This window comes from Melopsittacus undulatus, chromosome 2 (genome assembly GCF_012275295.1).
Source record: "Melopsittacus undulatus isolate bMelUnd1 chromosome 2, bMelUnd1.mat.Z, whole genome shotgun sequence".
Lineage (NCBI taxonomy): Eukaryota > Metazoa > Chordata > Aves > Psittaciformes > Psittaculidae > Melopsittacus > Melopsittacus undulatus.
Genome location: NC_047528.1, coordinates 77765667 through 77789845, shown reverse-complemented (window position 1 = coordinate 77789845; position 24179 = coordinate 77765667). Strand labels below are relative to the sequence as shown.

At 42.4% G+C, this 24179-nt stretch overlaps 1 protein-coding gene and 1 non-coding gene across 2 annotated transcripts in view; one reads left to right on the top strand and one right to left on the bottom strand.

Moving 5' to 3' along the window:
• Positions 1-10170, bottom strand: part of PPEF1 (protein phosphatase with EF-hand domain 1) — a 28651-nt gene extending 18481 nt beyond the window's left edge. Inside the window, exons 1-3 of the mRNA XM_005151558.3 lie at positions 10107-10170; positions 6103-6230; positions 5514-5565 (exon numbers count right to left, since the gene is read on the bottom strand). Coding sequence (XP_005151615.2) covers positions 5514-5565; positions 6103-6230; positions 10107-10170 — 244 coding nt within the window. The remainder of the gene's footprint in view (positions 1-5513; positions 5566-6102; positions 6231-10106) is intronic.
• An 11278-nt stretch (positions 10171-21448) lies between these two features.
• TRNAV-UAC (transfer RNA valine (anticodon UAC)) lies at positions 21449-21521 on the top strand. Its single transcript has one exon. It is a non-coding gene; the product is annotated as a tRNA-Val (tRNA).
• Positions 21522-24179: the final 2658 nt, after the last annotated feature.

The window sequence follows — 24179 nt, the reverse complement described above, 5'->3', positions numbered from 1 at the left end:
ATGACTAGAAATGATGAAAGTAAATGATGCTCTATTTGCTGCAGTATTACCAGTGGCCTTATATAGTGGAATAGCTCCAGGTCTCCTCAAATCATTTCACAATACTAAAACGAGCAAACAAACAAAACAAAAAAAGCAAAACCCAACCAAATGAAAAAACAGGCAAACCCTCTGTCCCAATAGCCAGTAGCTGTGGTCAAGTTGCAAAGCATTTTGTATTGATGCTGTGAACCAATCTGCTCTCAGAAATAATGAAAAACCTAACATGCTACAGACTTTCTTCTCCTTCCCCCACAAAGCAAGACGATTACAAAGTCATAGCTGATCATTCAGTGACCATCATCTGTTTAATGTTCAATGTTACACTTTTAATGCAGGTTTTAAAGATTCACTTTTATTTTCTATGTAAAACTTTAAGGCTAAATACCAGCAGGTCAGTGATTATTTAAAATGTCATCAACAGAATCCTATTTATTCACAGTAGATTGCAAAGCACTCCTTTCTCATACACCTAGGACACAATGCCAGCTTTGGCTGGCTGCCATAAAACCTCTGGATGAAATAAAGTAAACAAGACCATATGGTAAAAGCAGAGCATAGCTTCTCATTTTCCTGATAAATGGAGAAAGCAGGCACATTACTTCAATCCAGTATTTTCTTGACATATCCTTGAAATGTAACTGAGTGAACAGCAGATTTCAGTGTTTTCTTCTTGCAGATTGTCTTTATTATACATTATTCTAAAAGAGAGAACCAGTCCCTAGAGGACAGTGTTCAGGCAGCTGCTCTTGCAGAGCTGCTCTTGTGAGATGCTTGTTGTAAATGCTTTTTGCTGGGCTACAGGTAAGTTTTCTGTAACCTTTATTAGATGGAAGTGGAAACAAAAATGTATTATTTACTACTAAGGAATACGTGTAGCTGTGACTCAGAAGTCACATCAGCTAAAACCAGCATGTGGCCTCATAAAATATGGGAGGCCAACTAGTCTCGTAACTGGATAAAATCCATATTAGAAATAGATAACAGTAAAATTTTGACCAGTTCTGGATTTAAAAAGAAAGAAAAGCTATTTATCAGTTCTTCTGCTGTGAGCTGATTAGCACATTCAGTGTACAGCTACATAAATGAATTAAGGCATCAAGTAACAACAAGGTGCTCAGGGTTCATAATTTCCACAAAGTAAAATGATTTGCAGCCTTCCACCACAGTTACAGTTTTGTCTGGCCAGATGCCAGAACATCACTCGTGGGCTGAAACTGCTGGTTCCCTGATCACATACTGATCAGCCAAGCACATCTGCACTGAGACTTGTCCCAGCCTTTTAGCAGCAGATCTCTGGACAGCATTTTTCTCTGTGCCTTACTTCTCAGGAAGTGGGTAGCTGCAAACCCCCTAAGCCAGTTTCTCAGCCCACTCAAATTCCTAATTGCTTACCTGTTCTGGCAGGAGGCTCTCCTCATCTGACAAGATTCTTTCAGTCAGCTGTCTTCTCAGCATTTCAAGGCAGGCAGACTCCTGCCCACACCTGCTCTTATTCCAGCCCTCCCTTCCTGCATATAGCAGGCTACCCATCCTTTTACATCTGAATACGAACCTGCTTTCCTCACAGCCTCTCTTCCTTTTTTTGGCATATACCCCAGCTAGGAAATCCAGTCTCCTTCTCTGTAGGGCATATCCCTGCAAAAGTACACCCCATTTCCTACTTTAGGATAAATTGTCAAAAGCCAGTCATGGTCATTAGCCTTAGAGTGCACTTACATCTCTTCTCAGACAGTCTTTCACCTAGATTTTAAGGCTTCTTCCTGAACAGGATGAGTGTCTCATCTCAGAGCAGTCAGTAATGGATGCCCTAAGGCAGCCTGGGAATTAGCACTGTGGCCAATGAGTGCCACAGCTCACCACAAAGTCCCATGCAGGAGTAATTTTGAAGGATCCAGCACCTCCTTCATTTTAGTCATCCTCTAGTTGAGGCTGTCACAGCTTTTTCAGTCCATATTGAAAGACAGGGACAAAAACTCTTGGTTTGCCTAGTTCAGGGAGAGGTCTTAAGACAGAATGAAATACCCTCTGCCAGCACCTGCATCTCTCCACTGACTAGAGGGAGCACAGGGAGTGACCTGCTTTGTACTCCAAAGACACCAGCAATCTAGCCCAATCTCAGTGATTTCAGCCTTGCTATTAGACCCCATACAACTACTCTACAGGACAATAGCCATATTCCATATTAAACATGAAAACCTAGAGCTACATGGAGTCAGTTTGGCCACAGAAAACCCAGGAATCTTGTTCTCCTGACAAGACCACCTCACCATGGGAGTTGTTCAAGGCAAGTCCAAGATGCCACTGCTAAGGATATACTCACTATCAGGGTAACAGGCAATCAGCTATTTCTGTAGCTCTGAAATAAGCTCTCTGTTCTCCTACCATCTGTGTTCCTTCAAACTAACCACTGGGGGTACCTGAGAGTACCAGATTCCTGAGGAATCTTTTATCTGCCAGATACACCCATCAGGTCAAATCCAGATGGACTTCAAGCCCACTAAGAGAATGAAGATTTCTATAACACTCCAAACATTCATTTATTCATTCCTTGTGCTGCAACCTGAAAGCAGCTGTGACTTATTCCCCACTGTAAGAATCACTCTATGCAAAAAGCCTTTGAAGGGTGTTAATAAAGCTGTAAGGGAGGCATCATGGGGAGGGAAACTACAAAAAACAGCACCTTTTTTTGTTGTTCCCTTTTGAAGGAGGCTCCAGGAGGTGTGTGGCTCCTGCCCCTGTTACCTTGAGAGGCATAGGAATGCCTCAGACTCCCAGTCCTACTACCTTGCTCAGGACATGTTTGCAGCCTTCTCACCCTCAATGCACCATATGAAGAGTGAGTAAATGAGTCCCCTTTACCTGGAAAAGCAGTATCCAGCTTTCTCTGTCCAGAGAACTTTCCAAGTTGGGGAGGGAGAAAAGTGTAAGGTGGAAAGGTTTTAATTCTTACTTCTCACAAATCTTTGGAAAACAGCCTTTAATCAGAAGCAGAACAAGACACATAACTGTAGAATATCCCCATCACAACTTAAACTGCAATGGCATTTTAAGCAGGATGAGAGGATGAAGAAAGCTTTAAGGTACAACAGATAAACATTCACATCAAAAGCACTACTGTGTTAATGAGGCAGTGGCTGCTTTCTTCTTTGAAAAACGTACGCTGAAAGAGCAGATTAAAAAGTGGAAAGTGACAAGATGAATAGTGGAGACTGAGCAATTTATAATGTACAGAAAAATAGATCACAAAATCTTCAGGTAGCTTTCTCATCACATCCTGAGATGAACAGGCAACCTATTCTCTGGTAAGAATATTACATACTCTCTTTTTGGTGAGGGCTTTTGAAGCATGTGCTATCGTTCAAATTTAAGTGAGCACACACTGGAAAAAAACAAACAAACAAAAAAAAGGAATAAAAGCCAGAGAATAGTGGGGTTTAGAAAATTCTTGAGAATAGCAAGGCCAATTTGAAGCCTCTCTGCTTGTTAGGTTTACGCTCATTGTGGCTCCTATCTTAAGATCATGATTCAGCAAAATTGAAAGCAGTTCATTACTCTATGCAGCACTGATTTTGCTTAAACAGATGGGCTATCATGAATGCTGCAAAGGTCACTTAAGAGGGTCAAGCAATTGATCTTGAAGTAAAGAATGCACACAGCCAGTAACTGGACTGACATAAGCACAAACCACACAACACAAATTTTATGTGCAATTTCTCAAAAAAAAATAGCACATAAATAGAGAGACTCAGCAATCTCTCTATTAAACATGTACCTTCTGGAATCTTTCAGCTCCGTTTTGGGTTCTGTTATCTGTAACCCGGGGAGTTAGAAAGGGGGAAATAAAAAAACCAAGACAAAAATAAAGTCTTTGGAGCAGTTATCAAATCTTACCAGCTTCAGTCCTGACAGATGAAAGTTTTAAGCAAACAAGACAAAGGGAAGCTTTACCAAAAACCACACGCTTTATCGTGTGTTTCAGCCTTCAAACCATGCCTGCAACTCCCAATATCCTGAAGACCAAGAAATGGGTCACCTACTCAGTGGTGACAAGTGGCAACCCACAGAACCCTCTGTTCCTTCCTGTGCACAGGTAAGGCCTGGATCTCCACTTGCCCACGAACAATCTATGCACGTAGCAATGTCCTCTGTACCAGTCATGTCCTGAGCCCCAGCAAGTCACCCAAAGCACCTCACCTCATCTTTGTTCCTTCTATCCATAGACACGGTTAATAAAGGTGGATAAATTATATCTAAAGTGAGCAATTGTAAAATTCTCTTTAAATATTATAATGAAAATAGAAATTAACACTATTTTTCCAAATCTCAAACCTCGCACTACTATTTTCTTTCCCACTCAGGGGAAACAGCTGAACTGTAGTGCATGCTGTTGCATGTAGAATTAGATGAAGTGAGCAGTGTCTGACTGGATACAATAGTCTGGAATGTTGTATCATCTGCCTTGGCTTTGGAGCAAGGCTCAAATATAATTTTTTTTCCTGCAGAGCACAGAGAGCATTAGGCACTCTAAAGCATTTAAGGGAGAAAAAAAGCCATTTATAATGGTTGCCATTAGAACACTGAACCACTTATGGATTTGATAGTGGTTTTATCCTGCTATCAAAGTTTCCTGTGCAAATTTTAATTGAAATAACCTGTGGCTGGACCAGATGAAAAAGAAAGGACATTCTCTTGTAATTCAATAGGAAAGGGACAGCCTCCTTTTTAAAAACACTGGGATTAGACCTATTCTCAATTTATTCAGGGAAGTCATGCTTGTTTTCTGGACTTAAGAATCACTTTCAGTCTGTCCTTCCTTTGAGCTTGACCTCAAAAGTAAGTTTTGTCCAAGGATCCAACAATACTTCAAGAATTATGGGTTATTCTTTGAATAACTGAAATTTAATTGGGATGGTTTCTAAAGATTTATCTCCAGCAGTGTAAATTTCTTTCATTTTTAATCATTCACATACTGACATGTTTTGCAGTGAAATCCAAAACAAATCAAATTAACAAGTGGTTCAGAACTGCTTCAGGGTTAAAAAAAAAGAAAAAGAGGGAACAAGAAGAACAACCTCTTTGAAGGCAACTTCTTCAGTTGCCCTAAATCAACTAGACACAGTTTTTCTGGATAATCACATCTCGTAGTTTAAGAAAACCTGTGCAGAAAATAGGAGTCAGTAAGACTACCATTAGAACAGCTTAAGGGTGGTAACATACAACAAAGCTCTCTGAGCACTTCTGAGTATTCTCATAAAGACAAAGAAGTATCTGTTCTGTCTTACATCTTGAATCACTGAATAGATATTGAGCAGAGTCAACATTTACAGAATCAAATTCTTATTACAGTATTTGGGAAATCAAACCTCAGCCCAGCTTGTGAAGTAGGCTGTAAATATCACATTGAAAATAAACGTTCTTCACATTGGGTTTTTTAGTCTTAATCTCCATATTACTTTGATTTTTATCCTTACCTGCATCGGTTGGAGTACAGTGATCCAGCATGAATGTAAAAAAGTTGGATAGCTGAGCACAGAAAAGAAAAGAACAAACACTGATCAAACAGCAGTAACATTTTCTTTCTTTACATGGTTACTAGCAATTTCTCACTTAGGGGGATCTAAGACACCTCTGTCTTAGATCGGGGGGGAGAAAAATCTAAGACACCTCTGTATGACATACTGAGACTGATATCCCTGTTGTACATCTTGCCTCACAGACGCAGTTAGGATCACCCATAGGGGATGACCTGCAATTCCTGGCTAACAGAGCTGTTATACAGGAATCTCTAACCTGGATATAGTTGCATGGGCAGAACGGTGTCCTGGTGCTTATGTAGTTATGTATATACATATATATATACACACACACACACACATGCATATATATATGTATGTATACACACAACCTAATTTATGTGTGAGGCAGGGAAGCAGTTTTTATACACAGGACACAGATTTGTAGGGAGAAATAACAGCTCACACATTTGTTTTGGCTTTTTTTTCAACTTAGTCCTTTAGGATAATGCAAGTGCTGGTACAGGAAGAATTGAAGATTACAAACCTGTAGCTGATCTTGCTCATCAGCATATTCAATTGACTGAAAGATACTCAGAGAATAGCGCCGCCTCATCTCTAGCCGGGCCATTCTGAAGCGGTACCAATTCTGGATGAGGACAGCAGATCTAATGACTGTCAAAACAGAAAGCAATGGAGTACGCATGGATGCAGTGTAATCTGCTTACAGGCCCCAGTCATACCACAAACATATCACATTCCCTTAGCTGCTCAGATACAAGTTTATCAAGCAGAACAACATCCAATGGCACAAAAGAGGTCCTGGGATGGGCACTGTCCCATGGGGACAGCTCCTCACATCTATGTAAAGCAGTTAATGCTGCATGAAGAGTGGACATCAGCAAGAGCTGTGCAGGGGGACAGGAGCTCCAGGAGATAATGCTCACTTGATCCCTCACCACCATGCCCACAATTCCCCCTGCTATTCTTGGTATCCAAAGGGCAGCAGCTCTAAGGAGCCAGGGCACTACCAGCAGGAAGACAGGAAGAAAGGCAGGTGTACCCTCAGCATTACTAGTGATCACTGCAGCTTCCACAGAACTAGAGGGAGGGGTGGAAGCAGAAGGCTGGAGGGGCTGTGCTCAGCCTGAAATAACCATGATCCTGGGAGAGGAGGAGCAGATGAGCTCAGCAGCAGCTTCTGCTTTTCACAGAGTTATGACTCTTTAGTGCTTTAAGGGTGCTCATCCAGAAAGATCAACTAACTTTGAGAAAAGCATTCCTCAGTCATTTGTAAACTGTTTTTTTCAAGATCAACTAGAGAGTAATAAATGCACCTTTCAGTTACTTAGGTCATACGTAAGTATGGGTTTATCATCCAAAGGAGGACACCATTTGTTATACAAAATTGAAATAAAATGCAGCTACTGCCTTGAAAATGGAGCAGCTGAAATAATGCCAAATTCAAATCTAGACATTTTCTTAAATTACAGTCAGAGGGAGACTCTGCATTAACATGCTTAGCCCTACAGCGCAGTAACAGAGGCAGTCAAGAGGTATCACATGCATCACTGAATAACAGCAAGAGGAAGAGAGAGCACAGGGCTATTGGCTCCCTAAACCTGTCCCAGTGCAACCACAACATCACCACTATATCCTTGCCTGGCAACAAAAAGGAGAGCAAGGTAGGAGGCTGCTTTCAAGTGATGTCACATTTACTCACTTGAAGTTGAACATAATTCTCATATTTTTCTGTACCTCTTTTTTCCCTGTACTTTCAACAGGATACTGGTAAATAAGTAGAAGGCCAGAAATGTCAAACCTGTACCTTCAGCCCTGCAGCTAACATGTCATTTCAAGGAGTTTCCTAAGGAGCACAACACTGCATGGCTCAGCAGAGGACACAGCAAAAAAAAGTCTTTACACTTTTGATCTTGGGACAAATCAAAGCAGCTACAGGGCAACTCTACAGTACAAAATAATATACTGATTTTAGCTCCTGACACTCCCAAGAACTACAGCTCATTTCTGAGCAAATAAACAGATGATCAGGAGAAGCACAGAAACAAAACTGAGACATTATCTGAATACCCAAATTTGACACAATCACCACTGCAAAGCATTGTAAATTCACAAAAAAAAGAGGAAACTAAAATCAACACTAATGTCTTTACATGAATATGTTTTTATTATATTACAATTGCCAAAATGCACAGTTGATACTGAAAAGCAAAACAAGAACTCATACCAATACTTTTTCTCCCTGCAAATTTGCAAAGAAAAGCTCTGTACCACAGGGACAACAGTTTACACTAGTCAATTATTTCAGCTGATCACAAATACCAAGAAGAGACTAGGATAAGTGGCACGCCTGAATGAAAACGATTTTTTTTTCTTAAACTGACAGCTATGCAAGTAAAGAAAAACTTCCATAGAAAAGTGATTCTGTTAATAAATACATAAAATTAAGAAAGTTTTTTTTACTAAAAATGCTTAGAAGTGATATAATAACATGGGGTTTTTTTTTGCTTATTTTACTATTAATAAGTATACAGCACAGTTAAAGTGGTAAAATTTTCTAGTCCAAACAAGGCCAAAAGTCAGTAGAGACCCCCATCCAACAGATACCATATCCACCCTAGAAAAGTCCTCTTGCATGAAGGAAATGTAGTCCTTATATGATTAAGCACATCCTTTGTACCCTACGTAAACTCTGAGATCTTCCTTAATTTCTACCCTTTCTGGAATTCACAACCACCATCACACACCAGAAAGCCTGACACAGCACGGCTGTCATCAACTTTTCTCTTTAGAAGAATTCCTAAGGGGCAAAGCACAGAAACTGATTTCCAGCATCAGAACCATTGAACTTCCCATTATTAATGCCCCCCTAGGTTGCTTAATGGTCCTGAACACTTAACACAGCACAATTCCACTGGTATCACATCAGATAGGTATCTATTGACCTCTTTGGTTAATATTGCAAATCTAACAGAATATTTTGGGTTGTTTTTTTTTCCTTCTGTTTTGTTTTTCTTTGGGGGGGCATTGCATTTTTCTGTTGTTTTGGGTTTTTTTGCACTTTTGTGGGGGTTTTGTTGGTTTTGTGGGGTTTTTTTAATTGTACTTGCTACAGCACTATTATTCTCAGGACTGAATTAGAACATGATTTTCACACTAGGCTAAACTGTATCTGTAGAAGTAATTGTTATCAGCTGCAGAAGGTCCCTACCCTGGCAAATACCTGTTAAATTAATGTTATTAATGCATTAGAGGGACATACAGCCTCAGGCTGCAGACCAAATGATAGTTTGGCATCATTTGACTACTGCTGAAATGCAGAAAGAATATCATCCAGCAACTGGAGAGGACAAAACATTGTCAAGCACACAACAAAATCATAAGCCAGCTTTGGGATAGCAAAGCCTGGCCCCACTGCAGTGTGTATTGATGGTTGTAAACCAAGAAAGAGGTTTACAACTCCTCATGCCTGCTGCAAGCTTTTGTACCCTCAGAAATATTCCCAAATAACTTGTTTCTGAGGCCTTGCAAGGCACATATATGCACAGATGCAAACCCAAAAGGGAAGGACAGCTCCTCAGTTAGAGGTAGGTCTGAGACTCTAGGTGCTTCCATGTTACTTCCACTGCTGTGACACAGTGCTGATGCTGCTGTGATAACCAAGCAGTGTACACAAAGCTGAAGCTACCCTTAAACCAGTCAGCTTGGGTGCCTGTAAGTGCTCCTTCTTCTCAGTCGCCAGTTTCCTGTGACTTGTGTCCTGGCTTAGTAGCCAAAAAAAGCCCTCCTTTTAAATCATGGCTGGTCAACATAATAATCTCCTAACACTATGCACAGTGCCACATAACATGGGTCCTGGCAGACCTCTAAATTGCACTTTAATGACAAACCTTGAAAGTGAACACAAAGGATCTGAACAAAGGTCTGAGCTAATCCTGGAACCCATGTGCCTGTGCAAAGGCTGGTGCGGTATGATTAAAAGCAGGGCGATGAGGCATTAGATTTTTAATTGAACATTTAACCAGGTACTGTGGAGACTTTCAGCTCAGTGACAGACAATGGAGAATTGCAGGCCAGGCAGTTGGTATGGCAGAAAACGGATTCTAAGAGTCATTATAATAGCTCTGCTTTACTACATTTATTTCATAATCAGGGTCACCCACCAGCAGGAAAACTGGGACATTTTGCCCAGAAATCCTGTGCTGTAAAAGGCTCTAAAAGTTCCCCCTCAATATCTTAATCTATCTGCTTTTCTAGTAACACAGCAGCACACATACATATGAAATTTAGGTTCTGCCCCAGATACCGCGAATCTTTTCCTAATCTATAGATGCTAGAAGTGGTCTACAGTTGCCTTCTGACCTCAGCCAGCATCTAAAAGCTATTCACTCTTTCAAAAGAAATAATTATAAAGTAATTTTTTTAACAAGTATTTTTACAACAGGACTGGGGGGAAACATTATCTTGCAATCCTTTTCTGGTGTTACAGAGATAACAACTGCTGACCCTGAAGACAAAGACAGCACTCACCATTCTCTGATGTTCTGTTGGCTATAGAACTGCTGCACCCCATGGTTCCAATGATGCTTCCCATCAGTTTTAACTGTGGCTGATATGAAGCGCGTGTCTTTCAGCTGTTATATACATTTCCTGTGTCATTCATGCAATGATGAGGATTATACCCTTCCAGGCTTTTCCTAGCACTGCTAATAGGGAGGGGAGTTGGAAGGGGAAAAAAAAAAGGGAAAAAAAATAAGAAAAAAAAAGCATTTGTAAACACAGACTCTAAAATAGCTACAACTAGTACAAAATTACTGTACAATACCTCTTGCAAAAACTGGACCTGATGAACCAGAATTGGTTTCTTTTTCACATCTGATTACTATCAGCTTGCATTCAAGACTGAAGAACTCAGTAATTAGTAGTTTCCTCCTTACATGTTAGCTGGAAGTTAATGTGCACCTGTGATTTCTTGGTAGGAACAAGAGTAGTAGAGACAAGAGACTACAGAGGCATGTTACTCTTCATTCTTGTGATTTGAAAATCAGAACTGCAGAATTCTAAGGACTTAAATTACATCTGATACTACTGCTAAAAAAAACCCCAAACCTCACCCTCCTAACATTCTATTGTTTTGAAAAGTGCCCTGCCACTCCGTTTATCACTTTTCTCTCAGTGACACCACCACCAAACTTGCAAGTTGAGATAGTACAATAGCAAATTGCTTCATCATCAGATTTCATTTAAATAAGCCATCCACTATTCAGTTGCATTTCTACTGAAACATTGGTTTCATTAAATAAATGAACAAAGTACATTTTGCAGTATGGCTTTTTTTTTTTTTCTCCTGGTACTTGCTCAGCTCTTCACTAAATGCTATTATTCACTAATGCAACACACTTCCTAACCAACAAGCTCAAATGAACACAATTACTCCGAGATATAAAATAAGTTAATTTCCAAGTAACAAGAACGTCACTGATGCTCTTATAGATTGAACTTTGTAGGAACTAAAGATTTCTTATATGATCACACTGATCCTCCTCTCTTCCTGTCTCCAAGGATACAGGTTTCTCTCTAGCATGTCTGATGTCTAAATTATTGCATTTGTTGTTTTGTTTAATTGATATTCCTTTTGAGTTTTAAAACAAAGAAGAAATTCATCAGCATAAGATGAATGTTTAACTACTATTATTTTATTTTGCTTTTAATAGCCCAAGTAAAAATAACAGGATAAGAGAAAAAAACAAACGCATAACAAACCTATTTTTAATCTCAACAGATATATATTGTTGCAGGACTATTTACAGTGTTCATGTATTTTCTTATATAATGTCCTGTTACGTTATATTAATATTGCAGAACTCTTTATAGTTGTGGGGCTACTTTTCAGCATCCCACAACACAAAGGCATCCTACACTTGAGCGGGGTCTCCCACCTTCTGAGTCAGTATTTATTTCAGGAAAGAATGATTTTCGTTTTTTTTCCTCACAATGGACTGCTTTTCTTCCCTCTGAAGGAGCTATCATGAAATCCAAAAAAAGTGCTGTAATGTTAATTTTGAGCCAATCGGTGGCTTTGTCAGCATCAGATACACTGATATTGCTAATAGCTTAAATTTGTCTTATCTCCAAACAACTGTTGTTCTCCTGAATACTGTCTCCTCACTTGCCCTTTTAGGGGAATAAGATTTGGTGCTAGTCCATCTCAAACCAACCAGCCACAACTTGAACTGTGATCTGAAGACTAGAACCAAGAGCAAAATAGAGCATACAATCTAAGTCCTGTTGCAGTGAGATGACCTTCAGTGTGTGCCTTGCAACTGGGTAACAGGAACCCCAAACAGAACCATCATGTTTCTCAGGATGCCACCCAAGCCACAGCTAACAATGATCTGACCCAAGAAACAGGGATCTGAATCATCATTGTAACCTACTTTCAATGACTTAAGCTTTTCTCCTAGTCACCCCCACTTTTCCCTCCACCTACCTCTAAATTCATAGACTACTAACACCTCCTTAGGCAAAGAAATAAAAACTATAGAGGCATAGGGACACAAATTTTAGGGTGATAGCAGTAAATGAATCCTGAAACATACACTCAAATCTTGGAGGAAAATGTGCACAAAAATATCCATCAGTAAACATCTGAAAAAGGATAAATCTGACAATCAAAGAACTAGTCCAGGGGAATAATCATCACCTTCAGTCCCAAGTATCTTCATCCTAAAATGGACATAGTGAACATTCAAACTACTACCCTATTTCCTGATGGCTTCTCAGATAGCAACAGAGCCATCCCGGCCACCAACCTGCACAACCAAACTCAGACCAGCCGTGCCTACTGAAGACTCCAGCAAGCTGAGTCTCCAGCCAGGCCCAGCAAATTCACTTTCTGCAGTTCTTGTCTGACTAAAGAATCATGAACAAGGGGAATAAGCCTCTGTGGAAAAAGTCAGTGCCTCCTCCAGGCCAGGGCTCTTCACTGCTCCAAACTGAGCCTCTCCAAAGGAAGAAATCCCTCCTTTCCTTACCCCCAGTTATGCTGGTTCAAACCAACTCCTGTGCCAGGCCAAACCCTTCCTTCCTGGACAAAGATGTAGAAAAATACCAGGCAAAGACCATAAATGCCTTCCATGGAGAAGAAGGTTGAAATCCAAGCATTATAGCATCAGAGTAATTTATGTGAGCTATTCACTGTGCAGTGTAGCAACATCTAGTGAGGAATCATTTGCCATTATAAAACTCCCCAAAATGCTGGATGGGGAAACAGAAAGCTAGGCTTTTACCAAGGTAATTATAAAGGCTTCAGGGCTGCAAGGTAGCTGGATGAGAATTTGGGACATAATGCTATGTTAGCATTCTGGATGGCACTGGTATGCCCTTAGAGAGAATATGTCATGTTCACTAAAAAGGAGGCAGTAATTCAACATCTGCAAGCTTGTTCCATTTTTTTTAGATATAACTACAAGAAACTGCCATATTTCAGTTCAGCAAAAAGGCAATTTTGGGATGGACAAGCACTGAATACATTGCCCATCCACTGAAGCAAAGTAAAATATCATTCCAACCATGCCAATAGACATGGACCAAGTTAAGTCAGAGTGGTATATGCTGCTCTTTTTCTGGGTAAGAGTCACTGAAGGTTACACTGCAGCAAGTGCTCAGAAATTTGGGGTTCAGAACCTGAGCTGGCGAGAGCCTGATTTACAGAGAGAATGAATCAGCACCACTTCAGCTGGATGTAATAGGTGCTGCACAAAATCAGTCATGTCTCCAGTCTGTCAGTCACATAAAGACCTGGCTGCCTAAAGAATAATGGAAAACTTTTAAAGATTTACAGCTGGCTTTTAATGAAATCAGACTGCAGGTCCTTTGGGCAGAGCGCCATACTTTCTAATATACCTTACCTTTTAAAATTACATGAGCTGTGCTACAGGCAGACAAATGTAAGCTAGGTCAAGCCTGAGTATATTGAAGCCATACAAGTAAGAGCCACTGGGCTTTAACTTCTTATTCTTGCTTTGTTCCATTTGTTTCTTACCTTTGATAAAGAATGAAAGGCTCCTCCCACCATTTTTGCTGGTATGGGAATTATGTTATTTCCTTTAAACAGCTCTCTCCAGAAACATGCCTCCATTCCCTATTTCCTCCTCTCTCAACCAGATTTGTGAACAGGTAGTTATGATCTCCTCCCACAACATGTCTTAGAAGGTATATGTGGTCAAAGAAGTGATGAGATAGGGACATTTTTCTCCATTAAGATCAGATGGATGGGTGGGTGGGTAGATGCTTTCAGTGACAGGGGCTTTCCTTTGATCCCTTCTTACTATCAATTTTTTCATTTTCTGTGATTCCCAGATTTCCTTTAGAGTTCTTTTCCTTTGAAAATTAGGACTGTAGAGAACAGAGGGATACCATAACATCGTTTAGTGATTGATTTGCTTCTGTGCATTGCTTGGCGAATAAAGCAGGAAGGAGCAAAATGCTCGAGAAAGCCCAGACATTAAATCACAACATGCAGGTTAGCACCTTTAGAGGAACAACTCTTCAAAACTGTCTTGTGGCCAGAGTTGGGATTGTCAAGGATGGGAATCTAGAGATTAATTAAAAAAATTAATTATCTAAAAGACGCACCCGGCAGAAAGTGGGATGAAGCAGCCAAAGTCAAATAACAGAGTGAAAGAGAACCTTGCGATGCCACAAGAATTCTAATTTTGACATCAGCACTGAACTTAGTTTGACAAGGAACTGATATGAGAACATCAAACATAGGGAAAGCAGTATCTATTTAGGTCTCTGTTATTTTACATCCATGGGATAAATTGACATTGTCATTAAGTGACTTCCAATGTTTACATGTATGTGAAAGAAATGAGAAAGCCTTTTTGTTTACAGATGATTTCTTCAACCTGCTCAGAGGAACAAAGCTAAGCTCAATATAAAACTGAAGGAATCATTTTTAGCAATGGCTTTCTTGGCAGATCTCTGTATTTGGGCCAAGGATCAATAGGGACTGGATGTAGTAAGATACCAGTAAGCCAGCAAAGCCTGATAGAGAATGAATATATAGAACAGCTCAATAAGGTGGACTCATATTCCGAAGCCCAAAAATGCTCTGCAAGAAGAAATAAAAGCAAGAGCTGCAAAGTTGTGAACATGCAGAGATTATTCAAGCAATTGCTGAGTTCAGGAACTACATGCAAATCCAAAGAACTGTAGAAAACTGATGGAAGAATGCCAGTTTGTGTTATTTACAATCAATAAAGAATACACTTACACAAAACATTTGCACCTTTTTGTGAACAAAATAAACAAACAAAACAAGCAACCTCATTTTTTGCACAGCAGGATTTTGGGCAGAATGTTTTTTTTAAAAAGAGAGGAAGTAGCAAACACAAGTGCACAAATGAGGTGCAGATCACCCTGAACTATAAGCAAAGCCATCACATAATTTTCTAGAAATGATAAATGCCTGTAGGGGAAGATTTCTCTGGGAAGCAAGGAGAAAACTCAAAATCCAGAAGCAAAGTTGGTTCTAGTAAACTGGAGCCAACCAGAATGTAAAAGTTAACATCCTTGTCTGAACCATGCATTGACCTGCAGTTAATGTGCAGGGTCTTTAATTCTCCTTACTTGAAGGGGAGAAGGGTTGAAAGAGCAAAGCTCCAGAATGAATGTGTTAAAATCTAAGCCAGTTTTAATATTAAATTAATGCTTCATCTGAAATTCATATTGGTTAATAAAATATAAGTTAAGCATCAGAACAAGGTTCAAAATTATAATAAAAATATTTTTCCTAAAAACAAAAGTACATGAAATACAGTAGTCCCAAAGCCAACTGATTGCATCTGTATTCAGAAGTTCTGGATATCTGATCCAGTTCAGGTCAAACATTATAGTCCGAAGCACACTGATTTTTCTCAGGGTAAAATAATAAACAGTTACACATACGTCATTCCCTACACAGACATAAGATTAAGTCAATTTGCTCTTTAAAAGTGAACTAAAATATACGTATATACCCCACCCAAAGCTTACTTGTTTTTTTCTTTCTGTTTCAGCAATACCTTTTTTTTTCCTATAAGGAGTACCTTTAGAAGATTCTTTTTTTCAGGAGAAAGCAGCCCCTTTTTGGCAGCAGAACTGCACAATGACGGGTGAGGCTCTGCAGAACAGGTGCTCCGATTCTCTCTGAGTTTCTGGAGCTAGGAGATGCAATGCACTTGCTCTCCACCTATTTAAACAGCTTCCTGAGAGGAAATTTCTTGAGCACAGCTCTTCAGAAACAGTCAGGGAAAAGCTGTTTTCATCATTCAGCCTCATGTGCAAGCTCATGGCTGTAGCCCTCCAGCTGCAGTGTATGCATGCTGTTGAAGAGCTGTTTTGTCACCATGCACCCTGAATCTCAGGCAGAGAAAGGGATGGGCTGAAGTTATCTGCTTCACATCTGAAGTCACATGATCTCTCTCAAGAGGAATGGCCTTTCTGCTGTGATGAGGTGATGATTTGCATTTTAGCAGCTCTTGTGCACTGAAAAATAACATAAGGGCTGTGCAGGTATTTGATGATCTGACATGACCGGCATGGTTATGAAAGCCCTTAAAGAAAGAAAAACTGAATTTGTGATGAGGCATTATATCTGCATGTTAGCGGAACTGGTTTTCTCCAAAACACTCATACCCAGATAACAGGACCAGCATGAAGCATTCAAATCTTGCACTCAAAAGCAGTGCGCTGATGCCTGTACACTTTGTTTCTTCATGTGCATTCACATGTTCTTCCATAAATGTGTGACTGAAATTCAGTGGACTCTGTTCATGTTTTAGCTTGTCTGCTCCTTGTGCAACTACTGGAAAGGGACTGAAGAAGCAGAGAACTCTGCAGTGTGACTCCCCTGTGCAGTCAACAACCCATGGCACCGCACACTTTGAAATCAAAACTACCCCCTGGAAGCAGGGCCCACGACTCTGATCTAGCTCCTCACCTCACTGACCAGGGTCTTTCAGTCACTGCACAGGTGTCATTTGCACACCCAAGACGATTTGTTACTGTCCACTGATCCACAAAGGCTCCTAAGGAACCTGCCACTTCAGGCAGTATACCAATACCATGGGGACATTTTGAACACATACACCACTGAAAAATATAAATAGCAGTATAGTATTGTAACATCACCAATACAGTCTTTGGCCCAGTCTTCAACATCACTCATCTTCATTACACATTTTTCCCAAGTGTGTCCTTCCAGCCCTCTCCAAAAGCTGTGGAGGGGCTGCTTGCTGCTGTGCCAACTGATGGAACAGAGCACAGCAGCCACTTCTGTGGCATCAGTGCAGCAGCCTTCAGAGAACAGTGACAATCAAAGCAAGATCTTCACCCTCCAGCCCCACCCCCAAAGGCTAATAACACTGTAACATGGTATTTTCAGGGAATTTCTGCCATCAGTCTGGTGACAGTTATAGAAAGGCATCAACCACCACTGTGAAGGACAGTGATCAAATAATTTTCTGGGACAGAGACAGACAACTGCCCCTACTGTGATGTAACAGATGCATCTATTAATGTGTGAAAATCTATTAACGTGCAAAAGATATTTAAAGTACCAAGCTAGCAAAGTAAAAGGTACTGTGTGAATGAACTGGTTTGATGGACTGAGCTAGTCCCTTGAGGTTCTGGAGTCCCAGACAAAAGCCTACACTTTCAAAGCTCTCTTATGAGAAAAGACAGTAAACGGCGTATCTACCAGGTGTGATAATTCTGTATGACCAAGAAGAGTTCTGATGTTTGCTTTTCTGGCAGTATGCACTTTCCCTGATCAGAGTTGCAGTAGCTAATCATTTATGTATGATCACTCTGTTCTGCCAAAATGCATGCAAGCAAAAATACACCACAACCTCTTTCGACTGCAGTCTGGCAATACTTATTTATAAAACATTTACTGTACCTGATAAATTCATCTCTATTGGCATTAACCAAGATTTCTGCATAATGTGAGGCTATAAGGCTTGTTCCAACGGCCAACAAATCCATCAAAATGTTTCATCCAAGATAATGGGAATCAAACCATTAGCTGTTAGGTTCTATAGGACATAAAGTCTCCACTGCATGTTTTGTTATTCATGGAAGTTGTTAGCCCTGTGTCTTAGTGGTCTGATGTGACCAAGCAACCTGATAAAAAGTCAGTCCTACTGGACTGAGCCACCTCTCCAGTTACCTATGGGTATCACAATAACATGCAACTTGAGGAAACACAAATATGCTTTCCAAATTAACCTTTCCCATTCAAGTCCAAGGATGTAGGCTGTATCAAATGGGCATTCTCCTTTCTGCGTAAGCCAAAGAGAATATACCAGTCCCACCAATAAAGTCTCACATACTACCGCTTTTTTGTTCAGCAGTCGTGTATCACAAATACACTTAAGATGCTGAAAAGGTTTTAGCATCAACAGTTGCAACAGAAAGTAGGCCAACACATGCTGCCAATATGTTGTTGAGCAGTCTGGCATGACAAGAAAAAACCCAGTTATGTACAGAAATCGGGACATCCCTTTACAGACAGCCCTTCTTGATGTAATAGCACGTACTCTGTTTTAAAATACTTTGGAAACATTAACCTCCCTAGCAAGCTTCCATGCAGCATTCCACATACATAATTCAAATTCAGTTTCAGGCCTACTTCTCAGAAGTACCCACTACAAAGTGATGTAACTCATATTTGCAGAAAGACTAAAGATAATCATAGTCAAAGTGAATGTGCTCCCTCTTGAGCCTTAACCATGGCTCCCCATCTTTTACACTTGCTCAAATAAGTATTTTTGAGTATTTTTGAGCTTATGAAGCTCAAAGAAGTATTTTGAGGTGACTAAACAATTTTTTAAAATACCAAAGTATTTTAAAGTACTAGCCAGGGGACAAGGCCCTGCCTGAGGACCTGGATGTTCAGTCACAAACAGAAAGAATCAAAAGAACAGAAGAAACAAAGAGAGAGATAAACGTCCAGAACAATTTCAAACTCTGCCTCAGTTAGTCAGATGACCAGGAGTAGGTTAATTTGTGTGAATAGGAAAATAAATTCCCCCCTGACAACTCTGGGTGAGATGATGGGTAAGATATTAAAACTAGCATCGCTGGCAAAAAGAACGCAAAATCAGAAACATGAAACAAAGACAGGTGTAGGGGCTCCAAACTCTTAAAGGCCAAGAAACTAATCCAGAACACTGTAAAAGCATCAGGATACCTTCTGTAAAAATGAGAACTTTATTTCTTTTTTCTTTTTAAGAAGAGTTTCCCAAATTATCAGTTGAATGCAAATAATTTTGGGAAGCAATGACTAATGATCTAATTTCACAACTCTACCTCCCTCATGTTAGCTTCAGCCTCCACTTGGTGCCTGTAGAGATGGTAGCTAGCTATAGCATTCAGGTTTTGCAGTCTTAGTAAAACAAGAAGAGGGAAAAGAAAGAAGCATACGAACTGCCTAACAGCAGCTTGAGCTGCATTTTGTTGGTCTGGTCAACCAAAAGCTGCACTGACAGTGCAAAACCTACATCCTGAAGCCTCGAGCCTACCAGACTGTCTCTTCCCAAAAGGTGCCTGTGGCTAAATCAGGCTCATAAGGTCACGAGGGTACACAGATTGGACTCACACACTAATGATCACTATGTAAAAGGGTTTGGATTTTTTTTTTTTTAAAGACTGGGAACTACTAAGTACAACCATCACATACATGCTAGGGAGTCAGCAAAGTCTATGGAAATAATTTTCTTCACCTCTGTTTTCATCTTCTCCTTATGAAATTGCTTTTAATGACAGACAAATTTTTCTACCTTCATTTGCTTCTTCAGCAATCAGTTTCAAGAGTCAAGGCAACTACAATATTTAGCTAAAATCAAAATATTGTTTTGCTTACAGACACCACATGCTTCTGAAAATTAACAAACAAAAGATAATTTTACATTCCAAATTAATTCTTTTTGTAACTTTAGTCCTATAAACATTGTACAGGTTCTTTAACGTGTACTTCTACAAGCCACTCCCTTTGGGATGTGAGGATTTAGCACGGTGATTTAAGTATATAGCACAAAACCCCATAAGAGATGACATAAGAGATGCATTGTGTGATGCAACAGATGACAAAAATGTTCCAGAATTAATGAATACCTGATGCAGACAGGCACAGAACTGCACATATACAGCTGCTCTGTACCCTCACAAAGAGCCATCTTCTGCAGAAGATACACGGTGAATCCACAGCCTAAATAATCTTGGATTGCTGATGGGTGGGAGGAGGGTGTGAGCAGACAGTACAAGGAGCTCCATCAGCTTCCCTTTAGCAAAGAGACACTTACGGAACACTTAGGCCGCCTCGTACTGTATCCACACATGCCACAAACCTTGCAAAAACAACCCAGCTACAAAGGAGGATCCCTCACAATCCGACACACCGACCACAGTACAGTACCGACCACAGGGGGCTGCGGCCAGGGAGGTTGGGGAGATGAACCGGTGAGCGTGGAGAGCCCCCTGCTGGCGGCGCGGTGCGGCACCGCGAGTGGGCCTCAGCCCCGGCCCTTCTGCTCGGCCCCGCCCAGAACAGCCCAGCCCGTCCTTCCGAAGCACGGCCGCCAGCTCCGCCGCTCACGTCCCATGTTACGTGCTCCCGGCGACAGGGTGGAGCGATGCGGGGCGAAATGACCACTCCCAGGGGAGGTTTGCATTACCCTGCTGGCGGTGAAAGCAAGTCACCGCTGTTCCGTCTATTTTAGAAAGCAAAGGGTTTAGCTTTCACGCCTCGCTTTAAAAACACTCTGTAGAGTGTCGCATGCTGTGCCTAAGGGGATGAATCGTAACTTTCGCACATCCGTTAGGCACCACGCAACAGCTTCCTCAAGGAAGCACTGACAAGCTCTGCCTTCTGTCTTAGCACGTTGCTCCAAACAGTGCCTCCTGTGCCGATGAAACCATCCACACCTTCCTCCCGCGCTGCCGGGAGGGCTGGAACACCCGCCGCCCGCGGAGGAGCGCCTTCCCATGCCTGGCTGACTTGGGACCCATGCAGCAGCAGCCGCGTCCCTCCCAAGCAATAGGGATGCTTCTGCGCCTCTACCGGAGCTCAGCCTGCCCTTCCCACGCCGGGAGCCAGCCCGCGGGCCAGCCGGCTGGGTACGAGATGAAACGCACCAGTCCCGCTGTTCCCCTCTCACGTGGGAGAAGCGAGCAGCCGAGCACACCAAAGGGCAGCGGGATGCGCAGGAGGGGCTGCCTGGCCAGCCATTTTCCAAGCCGGGTTGGAGGCCACGGCGTTAGGAGAGCCCAGGCTGGAAACCACGATGTACCGGGTGCATGGGAAGGGGGTGCTCGCAGTACCCGCCCCGGGTCATAAAGGGGCTCTTGCCCTCCAGGTTCGTTACCTGCCCCAGTGATGAGTTTGGTGGGGCAGAGGAGGGCCCGAGGGCAGGAGCTGAAAGGCTCTAACGCATGGAGATGCATGCCGACACTTAAGTCGCACATTAAACCTTACCTGTGCCTTCCCTACCGTGAGAACTACTAAAGTGATTTACCTCTGCTCCTCTGTAGCTAGCTGAGGGGCAGAAGACGCATTAGGGTAATTTTTAATGACTGCGGTTTTAATTAACCAGCAATTTAAGAGGGAAATTAAAAAGGCGCAACCAAAAGCCGCGGCGGCGGAGACCTGACCCGTCCTCCCTCACAAGTCGCCCCCGCTACAGTCTAACGGCTCCCACGCGCCCACTGGCTGCGTGTCCCGTCCCCCGCCGCCTCGCGCCACACACCCACACAGGTGGGGCGGCAGGAGGCGCTCCAGTGTCTGATCGCATAGGGGTAGCCCCGCGGCACGGCTTACACATGGCGGTTCCATAGTGTAGTGGTTATCACGTCTGCTTTACACGCAGAAGGTCCTGGGTTCGAGCCCCAGTGGAACCAGCGCCGGTGGTTGTTTTCGTGCTTCCCCTCAATTTTTCATCGTTTCCTATAAAGCGATGAGTCTCGGTTTGCTTCCTACTTCCCACCCCACCCCCCCAGACGAGCACGGACAGAAAGGGCGAGCCTTGCCTGCGGCAGGAGAGGGGAACGGTGAGGCGAGCAGAAAGGCTCCCGAAGCAGGGAACTCCCTTCCACAGGCGCTGTGCAATAGAGTATTTTTCTAAGAGTATGACCATAATTTAATTTGGCGTTGTTCGGCCTGGAGGAGAGAAGACAGACCTATCTGCAGCCTTTCAGTTCTGAAAAGGAGCCTCGAAAAAAGATCGGGAGAGACTTTCAGCAAGGCTTGTGATAGAACAAGGGGTAATGTTTTTAAACTAAAAGATGGGAGATAAAGGCTCGACGTGAGGAAAGAATTCTTGATAATGACGATTGTAAAATACTGGCACAGGTTGCCCAGTTTGTTGGTGGTGTACCACCCCTGGGGACATTCAGTTCCAGGCTGGATGTGGTTCTGAGCAACCTGATCTAGTTTGAAGATGTCCCTGCTCATGGGAGGGGGGTTGGACTAGATGGTCTTTGAAGGTCCCTTTCAACTTAAACCATTCTATGACGTTATGATTTTATGATTTAGACAGTGTTGCTGAAGTGCTTGCTTTTTTCCTCTAAAAAGGTCAGTTTCCTGCAACAACATCAACCAAAATGCAGAGACCCAGGGAGAGCTGGCTTGTGCCAGCACCCCGAGGTACTGGAGCAGCTGGTGCTCTCTCTACCTGTCTGCCCAGCATGGCTCTGCAAGGCAGGATTTACAGGGTTTAAATCTGGTTGCTCACCTTACAGTACTCCCTGGGCGCCAGTTTTGTGGTGGTTGGTAGCCCCCATGCCTCTGGTGTGGAAGGGATGCCTGGGGTAGAGCAGGGGCTGTGGGCCTGTCTGCACTGAGGCCTTTCTGAGTGTCACCTGGAAGAGGAAACAGACAGATGGAAGCCTGATAAAAAAGTGTTACCCCTTTTAAGTCTGCCTGATACAGGAGCTCTTGGGGGCCATTCTGCATCTTCCCATGGACCCTTTCTCACTGTTGCAGCTTAGGCCGAGGCTGGCTGCTGCAGAAGGGTGCAGATGGGGCCTCTCCCTGCCACAGGTCAGAGGCTTCATCCTCAGCGGGCAAAAGAGGAGTCTTTTCTCGACAGCATAGGCTTACTATGGTCCCTGGGCTGGGTAACCAAGGGGACTACAGAGACCAGAGGCAGCCTTGGAGGCAGAGGGGAGGAGCCTGTGCTCCTCCCAGGCAGAGTGTGCGAGCATCCACATGGTGGTGGTGAAGGCTGCAGCTCAATGCATCCCCAGGGAGAGTTTTCTCCAGGTCAGGCTGGAGTTTTCACTGTTTCGCTGTTGCTTTCACCTCTATGCTCAGAGAAGTGTTTGAGTACAGGAGAAAAACTGTTTTCCCCTGTACTGCTTGTACTGCTGATTTTATTAATCGAGAAAGAAGCCATCTGAGCTTGCCTTGGAGCAGTTTGAGTTATTACATGTTGCCTCATTTTGCCCATGCAAGCCTTTAGAAAAGAGTAACCTCTGGGCATGGATGCTGCCATGGCATTTGTCTGTGTGTGGGAGCCCTGATGAGTGCTGGGGCTAAAACACCTCTGCAGAAGGAGGAAGTTCCTTAGCTCTGCTGATCAGAGCAGGAGGGTGTGATTTACCTGTCATGAAGATGGAAGAGAAAAATCGGCTTAGCTGAAACTTCTCTTAATCATGATCATAAGAAAACTATGAATCCTTTGTCAGTGTTTGGTCTTACTAAAGAAACACTCTGGGGTGTGGGCAAGCTGCAGTTACATACTGCAGTGCAATGTGCAGATACCTGGACCGGGCTGCAAAAGCTGGTTTGGGTAGAAGGCACATATATATTACATTGTAAGACCTAACAGGATAAGGTCATAATATTAAGCACTGTAATGACACCAATGGCCTGTGTGTCCTGCAGCCTGAAAGTGCTCTTGTATCCTGTATCCTCTGCTTAACTTGCTTAGCACTGTGCCTGCAGCTCATGGGAGGTGAAGCCAAAACAATGTATCCCACCTCTTGGGTAAACTGTCTTTCACAGATGGATACAGTCTCAAAGCTGAATCAGCTGTAGCTAGACTTTTCCTAATGTAGGGTATGCAAGCTTTTGGTGTAGGTACTTCCCATCTAATAGGGATGGTGGTCCCCGTGGTGCCTACCCTGCCGATGACAGCCACAGCTCCCCCAGCTGCATTCATAACAGGGTGAATGGGCCTGATCCTGGTGGCCAGCACCAGGTAACTGTCTGCACTACATTTAGGGAAAAGGCTTCTTTTCAGAAGAGAACTTAAGCTCACACCTCAGGCTTGTGGAAAGAATATTTTATTTCAAGATACAGATCTCTGCATGTGTAGACCATCATAGCTTCATCCATTTCAGCAGGATCCAGCTCTTTACTGGTTTGACTCAAGCTCTGAAAAGCACTGGCAGTCTTGCTCTCAGCATGTCAGTATCCTTCTTCTGTGGTTCACACGTACATGTATAAATGTGTATTTTGTACATTCCCTAACTGTGCTAAAACCAAACCACACCAGTCACACATTTGTGCTGAGACACTGCATGTCGTGTGTGTTCAGCTCTCAGACACGTGCA